This window comes from Pleurodeles waltl, chromosome 7 (genome assembly GCF_031143425.1).
Source record: "Pleurodeles waltl isolate 20211129_DDA chromosome 7, aPleWal1.hap1.20221129, whole genome shotgun sequence".
NCBI classification, from domain to species: domain Eukaryota; kingdom Metazoa; phylum Chordata; class Amphibia; order Caudata; family Salamandridae; genus Pleurodeles; species Pleurodeles waltl.
In genome coordinates, this window is record NC_090446.1 from 548,774,282 (window position 1) to 548,789,469 (window position 15,188).

General features: G+C 50.5%; 1 protein-coding gene across 1 annotated transcript in view; it reads left to right on the top strand.

Moving 5' to 3' along the window:
- The first annotated feature begins 1,976 nt into the window (after nt 1-1,976).
- The window catches only part of LOC138246922 (extracellular calcium-sensing receptor-like), a 287,015-nt gene continuing 273,803 nt past the window's right edge, over nt 1,977-15,188 (top strand). Inside the window, exon 1 of the mRNA XM_069201669.1 lies at nt 1,977-2,138. Within this exon, the coding sequence (XP_069057770.1) occupies nt 1,977-2,138 (162 nt within the window). The remainder of the gene's footprint in view (nt 2,139-15,188) is intronic.

Below are 15,188 nucleotides of genomic sequence, written 5' to 3' on the forward strand. Positions count from 1 at the left end.
GACACTATCCGGACTTGTGTAGTTGCTGTACATATTTGTATAAACTGATGATTTTAAGTTATCTTGGCCTCTCTGAACTTTCAATGATTGCACTCGTTACAATCATTTAATTTTGTCCTTGCGTTCTTCCAGGGGGTGACGGGGTGTAAATGTAATGTTGATTTGTATTTGTGTGTATGTTGTTGTGGGTGAGGTTGGGGGTGGGGGTGTTGCGTGTTGCGTGTGTGTGTGTCACTCTCTCTTTCCTCCCCCCCTCCCCAGTGTGCTAGGTGCAGTACTCACCGTGGTCGCCGCGACCGCCGTCTTTGCTGCTTTTGGTAGAAGAGGAGGTAAACCACCATTGGTAGCACCTGTAACTCGGGCTCCATGGTATTCTGGTTCCTCGTTGGGTGTTGAGAGGTGAGTGGTTTCCGTTCCAAAGACTGTTTCCGCCGTGCTTTTGAGGGCGTTGGTACCGCCCAGGAAAAGGTGGCAGATAGGCCGGTTGTAATACAGTGGGCGGTACATTGTGTTCTGCCTGTCTGTTGGCGGTTACCGCCACGGTGTTTGTTTGTACCGCCGTGGCGGTCGGAGTGTTAAAGTGGCTGTCTGTGTTGGCGGTTTCCGCCATGGTCGTGATTCAATTTCTTTTTCCGCCGGCCTGTTGACGGTATTACCGCCGCTTTAACACTGAGCGCCAGGGTTGTAATGAGAGCCATAATCCCTAATGTCCCCAAACACATCAAGGACCAAATCCCACTTGAAAACGTTAAATTGCCTGAACCAAAAAAGCCACCAGCAATACCTCTCCTGCCAAAGAAAATACCAACACACCGAAATACCTGAACACTTAAAAATGGCACATAATTAGGAACCCTTCCTGTTGTACGACAGCCTACACAATGGTAGATGAATCCTAATATTTTTCTACAGCATATATAGTAAAACTAAGCTATTGTCAAACTTGGATAATGAATTGGACCTTTAAAATGTGTCCCAAAGCATTCACTGAGATGTACATGACACGTGGTGAGGATCAAAACACAAATATCCCTTTTATATCTGCCCTATTACTAAATAAACAAAGTAGCACTTATTGTAAACTCCTAAACCACATTATACGTAAAACAAATAACTAATACCAACCAAATATAATCATAGACTTTGAGCAAGCCATAATTCAAACCATTTTAAAAGTTTACCCACACACAGCCATACAGGGCTGTTACTACCATTTCAATCAATGCAAATGGAGACACCCCAACAATCTGCACTGAGTGTGATATATAGTACACACAGTCAATTTGCCTTTGAAATAAAAAAACATGATAGCACTAGTCTTTTTCCGTGTCACAAAATTGGCTAACCACCACAATTTACTAATAGAAGACCCTTTCTACCAATAAAATAACTACTAAATGAAACAAAAAAAGACTACCTTCCCTTAAAAATGAATTCAAACATTTAAAACATGCGGAAAATTATGTCATTTAATATAAAATAATTGTAAAGTGTAAATTAAATAATTGTATGAAACTATAAAATTATTTAATAAATATTATTAAAACTTTGTTAAATGTATGTTGAGAATATGTATATGAAACAATTTAACAAAATGTAAAAAAAATAGAAAAATAGGAAAATGCACAACATGCAATACTTTTAAAATACAAAATAATTTAATCATACAAAATGAATTCAAATTCTTTTATGTGTCTTTATATTTTTAACTACAATTTTGTAAGTTTAAAATGTAAAAATACGGGGCATGGTCTAGCCAAGGAGATGGTGGCTGCTTGAGACCAAAATCCGCGGCCCAATGTGTCTTAGGGGGAGACTGTGGAGCAGGTTGGACATGGGGGAGCCCTACCCCTCCCTCTACCCCCCTAGACGTCGGGAGGCAGATCCAGCGGCCTGGTGGGCCCCCCTCACACGAACTGTTCAGGCTGCGGCACCCAACCTAAGGGTGGAGCCGCCGACGTAGGCCCACTGCAAAGATGGCATCGGCTATTTTGGGACCCCTGCTGGAGGCCCAGCTGAGTCCTGATGGTGTGCAGCGGAGACCTGTGAACGGGCCCCATGAGCATCTGCCTACCCTTATGCAAGATGAGCAGTGCCAGCGGCCCAAATCCAGACTGAAGCAGGAGGCACGGGCAATGGTGAGTGTATGAGGAAGGATGCTCTATGTGATGGCACCATACCAAGAAGTACAAACTAAAACTTTAAAAGCAGGTTAAACAAAAACAAACAAAAAAAAGAAGGAAACAACACCTTCACTACCGGGGGACTTTGCACTGCTGGAGACCTCTATACACTTGTGTCTGCAAGGAGCACCCATGTCCTATTGCGACACCTCCGCCCCATGGCGAGGACAACCCGGCGCCGTGTGGGCCCTGCACTTTCGGAGAGGAGCTCTCTCCCATCAGTGAGACCCCATTCTGATGGGAAGGACGCACTATAAGACACCCTCAGCTGCGGTCCCCAGGGGATACGAGCTCCCCGCAGGGCCTGTGTCCCATCATCTAGTGCCGCCAGGCTCCAAGGCAGTTTGGAAGGGCTCTAAGGCGCCATCATCTCCGCATCCAGTGCCATCGGGCCCCACGACTGTTCCAGCTAGTGCCTATGCTCCAAAGTGCTCTCAGAAGGGCCCCACAGTGCTATCATCCCTTTATTATGAACCAACAAGCACCATCCAGCTATCAGAAGCACCTCAAGGAGCCACCGAGAACACTCCAATGATATATCAAAAGGGCCCCAGGAATCTGTTGCCCTCCCACCTGGTGCTGACGGGTCCTAAGACTGCGCCATCAAGAACCCCCGGACTCCACGGTGCTCCTGGAAGGGTTTCAAGGCGCCTCCTTCCTTTCGTCCTGTGCCAGGGGGGCTTCCAGACAGCACCAACTAGAGCCTTTGGCTCGAAGGAAATATCCTCCTATGACAGGGATCTGATTGGCTCATCTGGGAGTTGAGGTGATTCGAAAGTGGGACATTATGAGAGGGTCAACATGCCCTCCGGGGGTAGGAAGCTCCCACGGACTACAACTGCGGCGATCAATGCGGACCTGCTTCTGGCCAGTTCAGAACTTTTAGAGTACGTAACGACACCCTGAGGGTTTCATCCACTCCCCTGCCACATCATTACAGGCCCCTACACCAAGCTAATTTTTTTAACACTGTGTATGTCCAGGGTGGCGGCCAGCAAAACTCAGGTCTTGCCGCAATACCTTGTAGTCGCCCCAGCGACCACGGGCCTCCGGTTTTGGGCCTTTCGGCTTTCCTAGTGTTCTTCATTCTCCTCACCTGGAAGAGATGTCCCCTAGCAAATCATCTGGCAAAACGTCTGGTAAAGCCACACGTCAACTACCCTTCTCGGAAGCTGTCTCACAGCCGTGACCGATGTCATCTTCCACTGTCCATCTGGATAACATTGAACAGACGCCCCGGCTGGCACCCACCCAGACACTGCCGTGGAGAGTATACTACAGGAAATCTCTGCAGTAGGTCGCCACCTAGAAGCCATAGATTCTAAGATTACAGACCTCTCAGCTGACTCCAAATCAATACGAGTGGACATTGCAAGCTTCCAGGCCCAAGTTACGGATCTGGACCACCGTCACCACACTGTTGAAAGTCAAGTAGCAAGCCTCCCGGATAACGAACCCAAACTGCAATACCTCAAGCACAAACTCAGGGATTTAGAGAATTGGAGCCGTAGGGACAATGTACGCTTCTTTGGCTTGCCGGAAAAAATAGAGGGCACCGACATGCGGGCCTTTTTCCGTGACTTTAGCCCCACCATTACAGGCCTTACTTTTTTCCCCGCTCTGGAATTCCAACGAGCCCCCATAATTGGCCCCCTTCACAAACAAACTGCTGAGAGGCCCTGCCCTATAAATGCCTTTTTCTTTCGTCACGAACAGTGCTTCCAGCTACTGGCAGCCGCGAGGGCACACCAACAAGATGGGCATGAGATAGGGATTGCTGCAGACTTTTCTAAAGAGACAAATGAGAAGCGGAAGGCATTCCTTGCTCTCAGGCGTCAACTGCGTCATCTGAATATCAAATTTCTACTCCTTGAACTTGCCAGAATGTGGATACCGGTGAATGGGAAATCCAGGGTCCTCTTTGCTACTAGGGATCATCATTCTCTTTTATACAATGTATCTGTCCTGCCTATGGATCAGGAAGCGGGGATTTCATGACCAACACTCCTGCCACGTGACTCCACTTCGCTCGTAGCTGTTGATACTAGTGACCTCCCCATCCAATCTGCAACACAAAAAAGGGGCAGATTCATGGATCATCCCCTGAGGCCCCAGGATAGGAAGGACATGGCCCTCCGAGTCGTGGCTGACATCACCCAGGGGCCACTCAGAGACAGAGACAAATCAAGGTTCCCCCTGAAGCCCTAGCTCCCTGCTGGATGCTTCACTGGCATATCCCAAGTGAATGCCTGATGGACCTCCTACTATCTGCCAACGAGACAGTGGGACGACCACTGTTTGAGCGCTAAGTACCACGCATATTTTTATATGCCGTTATTGCTATATTGCTATAATGTATCATTGGTATCTTTTTTCTTCTTATTGCTGCTGTTCTTGATGATATTGTCACAATTTTACTTAACTTAGAGTCACTCCCCAAATAATGAGTACCACCACCAGGCTCTGGGCATATCTAGGATACATTGGGTGGTGACCCTCGTTCCACCATCCCTGACGGGCTATGTGTATATATAAGCATATCTGCAAGTACCCCATCAACAACCAATATGGTGATCGTGAGGTGAGCATTCTTCCCTTCCATCACATCCCTCCCGACACCCCGATAACTTATGTAGCGGCCTCTGTTGTTGCTCTCCTTGTTCATCCTCATCACCATGATTTTCTAAGCACATCTCCATTGTCAAGTGGGTGCTTTACGGTACCTTAAGGTGCCTAGCTCCATTTCCTTCCAGAAGGATCTTTTAGAACCAGCAATAAACCCACCATGGGCAATAGATACACATGAGCATGATTTATACCCCTTCTTCCACTCTGCCCCCATCACCAACCTTGCTATGATATACCATAGTTTCTTCCGACAGGCTCTCTACACCCTCTCCCCATTCCCTCAGATGCGGCCGGCTGCAGGTTTCACAGGATTAGACCCGCGGTTTAACGGCACCAAGCTCCTGCAAGAGATATCCCTAGACCCTGTGATGAACCTGGACCATTCTCCCATCTCTGTCTGAGACTTGTATCTCTCTTTTGCTTATACCCTTTCCCCACTGCTCTCTTTTGCCCTCTGCTTCCCTTCTTGCTCATAACCCATCCACCACCTTACCCCTCACCTCCTACTTCTACCCCTCTCTTGGCCTGGTTTTATCCTCCGGAGTGCGATCATGGTTCTTCTCCTACCCCCTAGGATGTCCCCACCATATATTCCACCCCCACATAGACAGCTCGTTCACCCACAGTGCACTGTATGGAACTGCCCTGTCCCGCCGAACCCAGGTGACAATCCAAGGCATGGACTGGATCACAACCTTCCTCTCCGGTTGAACTCAGAGAGTCTGCCTCCCTCTATTCCTGTCTGAAGCCACCAAGACCATCTGCGGCGTCCCGCAAGGATCCTCTCTCAGCCCAACTCTTTTTAACATCTACATGGCTCTGCTCGCCAACACTGTCCAATCTCACGGCCTAAACATCGTCTCCTACGCAGACGACACCCAGCTGATCGTCTCACTTACCAAGGACCCCGCCACCGCTAAAATCAATCTCCATAACTGACTGCAGGCCATCGCCAACTGGATGGAGATGAGCCGCCTCAAACTGAACTCGGACAAGACTGAGATCCTCATTCTCGGCTCTAACTGCTCTGCATGGGATGACTCCTAGTGGCCAGCCACCCTAGGAACCGCACCAACTCCAACCACCCACGCACGCAATCTTGGTTTCATCCTAGACTCATCGCTCACCATGACCCAAAAGTCAGTGCCGTCTCATCTTCCTGTTTCAACACCCTCCGCATGCTTCGCAAGACCTTCCAATGGATCCCCATTGAAACCAGAAGAACTGTCACCCACGCCCTTGTCAGCAGCAGACTGGACTATGGCAACATGCTCTACGCAGGAACAACGACCAAGCTCCAGAAGAAACAGCAACGTATTCAGAACGCCTCCACATGCCTCATCCTCAACATCCCATGCCACAAACACATCTCAGCCCACCTCAGAGACCTACACTGGCTCCCCGTCAACAAGAGGATCACCTTCAAACTCCTCATCCACGCCCACAAAGCTCTCCACAATGCAGGCCCTGCCTACCTCAACGAGCGACTCAGCTTCCACATGCCCATCCGCCAACTCCGCTCCCCCAAACCTCGCCACCGTTCCCCGCATCCATCGTACCACAGCCGGTGGCAGATCTTTTTCGTACCTCGCCGCCAAAACCTGGAACTCCCTCCCCGTCAACCTACCACTGACCCATGACCTCCTGACCTTCAGGAAATGCCTCAAGACCTGGTTATTCGAGCAGTAGCAACCCTCCCCCCCACAGCGCCTTGAGACCTGAGCAGGTGAGTAGCGCGCTTTACAAGTGATTGATTGATTGATTGATTGTTAGGAACTACCCTCCCGTTGACGGCAGTGTTGTGGAATGTTCACAGCCTCCCTCATTATATCAAACTAAAGAAGGTCCTCTCCTACTTACAATCTAAGCGTACAGATATTGTACAGATATTGCCTTATTGTAGGAAACGCACTTGTCTCCCTCAGAGTCCGAGGGGGCCTCAGAACTGCATGTAAATGCGGAGTTGCAATACTAATCCACCACTCCCTACAGTGCAAGGTACTCAAATCATTGTCTGACCCGGACGGACGCTACATCCTCACCAAACTCAGACTTGGTTTTCACACGCTCTGTGTAGGGTCCATTTATGCCCCCACGGGTTCCAAACGTTTGTTTTTCCTGAATTTTAACCGTCTCCTCACAGAGATTGGAGCCACACAGTACCTTTTGGGAGGAGATTGGAACTTGCCTCACAACCCAGTCCTAGGCTGCACGGGCAGACTAGATATTGGCAGTATTGCAGACAGGGCCCCATTTGGAGATGTACTGACAGATCATGGGCTGGAGGACCATTGGCGCCTGTCCCACCCGCTCGATCAGCAGTACACATTCATGTCGCCGGTCCACAGTACGCAGTCCCGGCTGGATTATGTCCTTGTTTCTCACAAACTGGTTCCTATAGCTAGGGACTCCCGTATCCTAGAGCCGGCGCTATCTGATCATGCCCCAGTGTTCTTAGCATTAGTACTGAGTTTTATATGTTCAGGTCGCAAGCCATGGTGTCTGAACACATCTCGCTATCGTACACCGCAGAGCAAGGACCAACTTTGCAATCATGTCACTACTTATGTCGCTAATAATAGGGGCTCGGTTTTTTCCCCTCTAATTTTCTGGGCAGCGGCGAAAGCAACCATCGGAGGACAACTTATGAGGGATGCTGCCCTTGGTAAAGCCTGAATATCTTGCAGTTGTGCATACACTGCAACCACCTCTCCGGCCACATGCTGCCACCTTGAGAAGGCCACATGCTTCCGCCTTGAGAAGCCGATGATGGAGCTTAATGCCCTCTATACCTCCCAGGTGGGGTAGGCGCTCCAAAGGCTGAAGGGCAGATATTATGAGCAGGGGGAAAAGACAGGGCGCCTATTAGCAGCCCAATTGCAACAAACAAGAGGCACCATTACCTATCCCTGCTATATGAGCTACTGACGGCACGCCGGTGTCTTCGGCTGTTTCTACCCGACCCTCTACATTCCCAAAACTGCAGAGAATTATGACTGTTTAATTACGTTCTTTGAGGAGGCCCGCATACCCAGCCTCACGGAGGAGGGTAGAGGGCTCTTGGAAGGAGAGATCAGCAAAGAGGAAATTAAGCAGGCATCTCTAACTTACTTTATCACAAGGCCCCCGGGGAGGATGGGTTTCCGGCAGAGTTCTATAAATGGACAGGTTCTGAAATGGCGGATTCCCTGTATGAAGCCTTCCAGAGCTCAGAAAGGACATGCTCTTTGCACCCTCTTTCTAATAGAGCATCCTTAGTGGTTCTCCCAAAGCCCGGGAAAGACCCCTTATTATGCAGCAGCTACCATCCTATTTCCATATGGAGATGTCAAAATATTGGCTGGTGTCTTGGTGGCCCGTCTCAAGAAAGTCATCCCATCTGTTATTCATAATACCCAAATAGGGTTTGTGCCCGGCAGATCACGCTAGTACATACACTCTGGGCTGTTAGAGATTCCAGGGAGGAGGCAGTGGATATCTCCCTTATTGCAGAGAAAGCCTTCAATAGAATAGAATGGTGGTACCACTTCAAAACTTTAAAACATTTCAGCCTAGTAGATAGCTTTATCAGAAACATTAGATGGTTGTATGACTCGCTTACAGAGTAGGTCAACTGCAGGGGTTTCCTATCTGATGCGTTCCCCACTATCCGGGGGACACGGCAGGAGATGTCCACTATCGCCACTGCTTTTTCTTCTAGCTGTCAAACCTTTGGCAGTGCTTATATGCAGAAACCCCGCCATAGCCGGCATCGCTATCCTAGGTGGCCGCTCCATGATTTATCTATATGCCAACGACATATTACTTACGCTCACTGATCTCACTCACTCCCTTCCAGCTCTACGAACGATTCTGATGGAATTTGAAGAACTTTAGGGATACAAAATTAACTGGGACAAACGTGAGGCCCTTATTTTGACTCCGGCGACTCCATGCGCAGCCATGGCAGACTTCCCCGTCTCCTGGAAAAGCTTGCACCTTAAATACCTAGGGATTCTCATCAACAGGGGCTTGGACCAAATGGTACAAGACAACCTGGAACCCATGCTCATCCGCACCCAACAAGACTTTGTGAAATGGTTCTAACTTGGACTCTCTCTCTGGGGGAGGGTACAAGCTGTCTGGATGGTGACTTTACCCAGCTACACATACGTCCTTAGGATGTTATCACTACAGGTACTGTTGCCAATGTTATGAAAAGAAGATGCCTGCATATGAAAATTCGTATGGCCGAGGCTGTCTAAAGGCACACTCCTTGTGCGTTGAGAATGCGGAGACCTGGGCTTGCCCTCCATAGAACATTATGCATTGGCATTCCACCTGTCTCAGCTGGCATTCCTACTACCGGGCAAACCGGATCCGCCCTTTTGGGTGCAGGCAGAGTTCTCCTGAATAAAGCGGGAGGCCTGGACAGACTTTATGGCGTCAAAGCCTCCACCTCACAACCCGACCACCTAGTGGTGCAGGCCATGCTTCATTCATGGCGTCGAGCCCACTGCCTTTTAGGAGTAGACCCTCAGATACACACTCACGCACCACTCTTTGGCAATATCGGCTTAATGATAGGTGGAGAAATGGTTGACTGGGAAGGCTGGCGAACTAAGGGCATTCTAACTATTGACCATCTCCTTGAGAACGGGCTACTAAAAACGTTCCCGGCTTTAAGTGCTGAATTTAGCCTCCCTACTCATTATTTCTGGCAATACCAACAGCTTTCACATTGTCTTTATAGTCGCATGGGTACTCGCCCACTGACTCTGCACCACTCACCTGTGCTTGATTGTTTGCAAATCTGGGGCTCTTTTCATCGAGTGGCACAGAGCGTGCATAAATCGAACCAACACCTTTTCCTCTTTATCTCCTCTTTTGTCCCTCAAGGCCAAGTGGCAAAAATGGCTACGAGTAAACTATGATATAGAAGAATGGACTACCCTCATAGAGGTTCAGGAAAAAGGTGTCCAGGAACCAAGAATTAAATTTAGGCCCTCCTCATGACATTGGCGGTAATTGAGAAAGTGGCAGAAATACCACCAACAGGGCAGCTGTAATTGCTGCCAAATTATGACCATGGCGGTGAGAACTTCCATAGACTCTCAATGTACCACACCATCTGCCAGGGCGGTAACACCATGCACGCCAGCGGTCTTCATCAACAGCCAGGTGGAAGACAAAGTACCGCCCGCCATATTATGACACAGTAAACCGCCAGGATTTCCAGGGCAGTGTCAATGCCATCAAGAGCCTGGTGGAACACAGAAGGCGAAAGACTCACTCTCAAGTACACAGAGGACTCCGCAGCCGCCATGGAACCGGAACTTCAAGTCTTCCCGATGCTCATCTGTGCCATGCTCCACTTGGAACACCAACGCCGACGAAGACGACGACTGTGAGTACAGCCGCCTAGCACACAAGGGAGGGAGGGAGGAAAAGGAGAGTGACACGCATGCACAACACATACCAGACACACACACACCATACACACAACCAGCTGCAGATGTAAACCAATCGCTAAAATGACACACAGCACAATAAAACAAGGACCAGATTTCTGAAGTACTAAAAATGTATTAGCAAGGGAAAAGCCACCACATGAACCTGATATGTACAATTGTCCACAAAGGGCCAATGCCCAGTCCAAAGTACAAAGGGCTCACATGACGACAGGGCACACTCCAAGGTCCAACTTGTCTACTGACATCAACTGCACAGAACTCTGCAGTGGTATCATTTTGCAAGTGGGCAGGCACCTCAGGGGGATGGGGTGGGGGGCAACTCAGCCAAATTCGGGAATTGCCCTCTGGTTCTGGAGGGGGCTCCATGCCCATTTCTATGTGCTGGGGAGTGCAAGGCCACAGTCTCTCAGGTGGGTGACTTTCCCACTGGTTCTGGCGGGGGCTCCATGCCCACTTCTCTGTGCTGGGGAGTGCAGGGCCACAGTCTCTCAGGTGGGTGACTTTCTCACTGGTTCTGGAGGGGGCTCCTTATACAGCAGTCCCAGGAGGGTAGCCTACATGCTCTCTACTGGAGATGAGGGCTGCACTGTCTCATCTGGAGGTGAGGGCTGCACTATGTCAGCAGGTGAAGGTGTCTCCTGGGCAGCCTCTGCTGGAGTTGAGGGCTCCGTGACCAATGGTGGTGGTGGTGCCATCCTGCCAGCCTCTGCTGAAGTCAAGGGCTTCTTCCCCTTCATGGCAGAGGTTGAGGCCTTCTTCACCTTCATGGCAGGAGGTGCGGGCTCCACCCCCTTCATGGCAGGAGTCGAGGGCTTTTTCCCCTTCATGGCAGGAGTCAAGGGCTTCTTCCCCTTCATGGCAGGAGTCGAGGGCTTCTTCCCCTTCATGGGAGGCGGTGCGGCCTCCTTCCCCTTCATGGCAGAAAGTGCGGCTTACTTCCCCTTCATGGAAGGAGGTGCGGCCTCCTTCCCCTTCATGGCAGGAGTTGCAGGCTTTTTCCCCTTCATGGCAGTACCTGTGGGATCCTTACCCTTCCTGGCTGGTGTGGTGGGAACCATCACTGTCTTGCCTCGATGACTAGGAGGTACCTCTACTGTCCGCGTTTGGTTAGGTGCTGGGCTGGGTCTTGGGACCCTGCTCTTATGGGCAGGATGGGGGAGGGGGAGGGAAAAGGTCATGTTGGGAAAGGAAAAGCTTTTTATGGATGGTGGGGCGGGAAGAAGGAGGAGGAATGGGAGTGGAGGTTGAGTGAGTGGTTGTTGAAGGTGTACATCTGCTGGACTTGGGTGCAGGTCCATGGGGAGTGTGCTGATGTGAGGTGGATGGCTGTTGGGTGTTCGAATGCTTGCGTCTGTGACCTTTAGGAGGAGGGGGTACAGAGAGGGTTGGAGAGGACACAGGGGACGCATGCATGAATATTGTGGAGGTGTCTGCTAGTGAAGTGTGTATGCTGCTTGGTGTGGTGGTGCTGGTGGGGGAAGTTGAAGCAGTGCATGCAGGTGTGAGTGTGGACGTGACTGTGTGGGAGGTGGAAGAGGAGGAGGAGGAGGGGGACACGGTGGAGGCAGTGGATGTGGTTGTATCTGCAAATGTCTGGTGTTTGCGTGAGTGCTTGTGATTTGAAGTGTGGTGCCTGTCTTTGACTGTGCTACTCTTGTGTGTTGTCTTGTGTGCATGCTCATCTGTATGTGTGCATGGGATAGGTTGGGGTTGAGGAGACTGGGACTGGGAAGTGGTAGTTGGAGGGGGGACGGTAGGGACAGTGACAATGGCTGCTATCAGGCAAGAAGCCAGAGCCTGATTCGATCTTTGTTGAGCCACCAATCCACTGTGGATGACCTCCAGGAATGCACTGCATTGCTGCATCTGGGATGTCAGCCCCTGGATGGCATTCACAATGGTTGACTGTCCTACAAAGGTGGATCTCAGAAGGTCAATAGCCTCCTTACTCAGGTAAGCAGGGCTCAATGGGGCAGGGCCTGAGGTTCCTGGGGCGAAGGGTATGCCCACCCTCCTGGGTGAACGGGCATGGGCAACTCGCTGAGAGGCTACTGGGAGGGCAGTGCAGGTAGGGGGGTGGTGTCTGTAACTGCAGCTGGGGTGGTCCCAGAGGTGTCCACCACCACCAGGGAGCTTCCATCGGAGGAGGTATCTGAGTCTGTGTTGTCACCTCATGTCTCCGCCGTGGTGCTCTCCTCACCCTCTGTCCCACTGGTTCCCTCCGTGTCGGTGGACTCTGCCTCCTCGGTCCTGTGGGATGCAGCTCCCTCTGTCACCGGTACCCCTGCTCCTCTGCCAGATGATGCTAATGCACACATGGACAGGATGACAGAAGATAAAGGGGGAGAGAGAGAAAGAGAACACTGGGTCAATTACTGCACCAACACCACAGTTGGCATACACAGCACCGTCACACACAGGGATCAGGATTGAGCACTATGCATTGCAGTACCATTGATTTGGGTAGATGCCACAGCAAGATGAGGGCCAAACACCGCCAACTGCACACCTCCTGGGACCCACTAAGCCCTGTCTGACATAGAATGCAACCTAGCTAGGTTCCCTTGTTTCCCCTTTCAACCATTACCCTGGAGCTGGATCACGCTGCAATGTCTGACCTGGCATTAAGGGGAACCCACTAAATGACACCCACCACCTGGATCTCATGCTCCCTACAAATTATTGTTGTAATGGCCACTGTACTCACCCCCTTGTGGCTGTTGTGATGCCCTCAAGGGCCCATCCAGCTCTGGGTAGCCTACCACCAGTATGCGGGCCATCAGGGGGTCAGGTTCCGACGGGCACCCCTTTCTCATTGGGAGGCCATCCCCAGCTGGTCTGTTGTGCCCAGCGTCTCAGGTCCTCCCACTGTTTCAGACAGTGGGTGCTCTGCCTGCCATAGACCCCAAGGGTCTGTACGTCCTTGGCAATGGCACGCCATAATCCCTTCTTTTGATGGGTGCTGACCTGCAGAGGCGATACAGACGGAAGGACACCATCACACATACAATCCAGCCTGTCACACATATGGCCCACCAATCCCATTTCCTTCACCATTGGCACACACATTGGCCCGTGCACACCATGTACACCACCACGACATCACCCCTTCTATGACACGATGCTTGCACACACATCTCCATGCATCCTTCACACATGCATCGTGCCCAAGGTGTACTCACCTGTTGGTCTGGAGGCCACTAATCGCTCCAACACCTCCGAAGTGAAAGCAGGGGCCCTTTCTCCGGTCACACAGGCCATAATAGGTTCCAGACACAGGTCACAGCAGCACACGTAGTGTAGGTGTTCTCCTGTTGAAGGTCAGGAAACAAGTGATGAATCAGACAGAAAATGGTGTTCACATCCGTGGCAGTGTACATCATCACTGCTGGCGCAGATCCCCATTGGCCACTGTACTCCATAGGGCCCCATAATATCCAATGAGGTACTGCATGGCAATGCAAGATCGCCTTCCGCCGCGACACCCAACGTCGGCGGATTTACCTCACTTCCACCTGTCCCTACATACAGGACAGGCGGTCGCCATGTGATGGTGATGAACAACCATCAGAACAACCTCCACTGCGTCACTGCCTAGACTTGCACACACCTTGTCATTCCCACTGTCCCATCACATAAATGCAACATGTACACTGAGGTTGTGGTTCCATTGTTCAAATTGTGACAGCCTACTCACTCTTGTGTCCCTTAGATACCTACCGCTGCGGATGAATGGGAGGAGAAGACGAACCCCCGTGTACAGACCCCTTGTGGACTTGGCTACACTGGAGGACAGGCACATTACACTGACTTATAGACTGGACAGGGCCACAATCACAAAGCCAGGTTTTGTCTGCCCTGGTGAAACACATGTGCAGCTACATTGCTTTCCCCGAGGTGGAAGATTTGGCCACTGTAAAGGCAGGATTCTATGCAATGGGCCATGTTCCCAATATAACTGGTGCAATTGACGGTACACATATTGTGTTAGCCCCCCCCTGCCAGAATTAACAGGTGTTCAGGAATCATAAGAGTTTCCCCTCACTGAATGTGCAAATGGTGTGTCTGGTGGACCAATACATCTCCCACATCACTGCCAAGTATCCTGGGCCATGCATGACGCCTTCCTCATGAGGAATAGCAGCATCCCAAATGTGATGGCCCAACTACAGAGGCACAGGGTGTGGCTAATAGGTGAGCCAGATCCCCCATCCACTGTATGTCAGTGTATGCCTTCAAATGTTATCCCCATAGCATTGTGTACGGCTAAATTTTGTCCCTCAATACCTGCAGGTGACTCTGGCTACCCAAACCTATTGTGGCTGCTGACCCCTGTGAGGAATGCCAGGAGAGGGGCTGAGGACCGTTATAATGAGGCACATGGGCGAACCAGAAGAATAATTGAGCTGACCGTCGGCCTCCTGAAGGCCAGGTTCAGGTGCCTCCATCTGACAGGTGGATCCCTGTGCTAATCACCCGGAAAGGTCTGCCAGATAGTAGTGGCATGCTGCATGTTGCACAACCTGGCCCTCAGATGACATGTGCCTTTTTTTCAGGAAGAGGGGACTGGAGATGACCCTGTGACAGCAGTGGACCCTGAGGATAGTGAGGAGGCAGAGGATGTGGATGAGGACAACAGAACATCAGTTGTACGAAAATACTTCCAATGACAAACAGGTGAGACAGTGGAACAGACCATTACTCTGACTATTGATTTATGTGTGTGCCTGTGGCATGATGGCATTCACTTCCTTTGCATCTCAACTTACTGTCAACTATGGCTTCTCATTTTCCAGATGTTGGTGATATAACAACATTGTCCTGCTGTGATCACTACAGACAGTTCCAGGTCATTATTTGTTAGCTATCATAGTGTCCAGATCATTTGCACTCGATGTGACTGTTCCCACAAATGAACATTTAA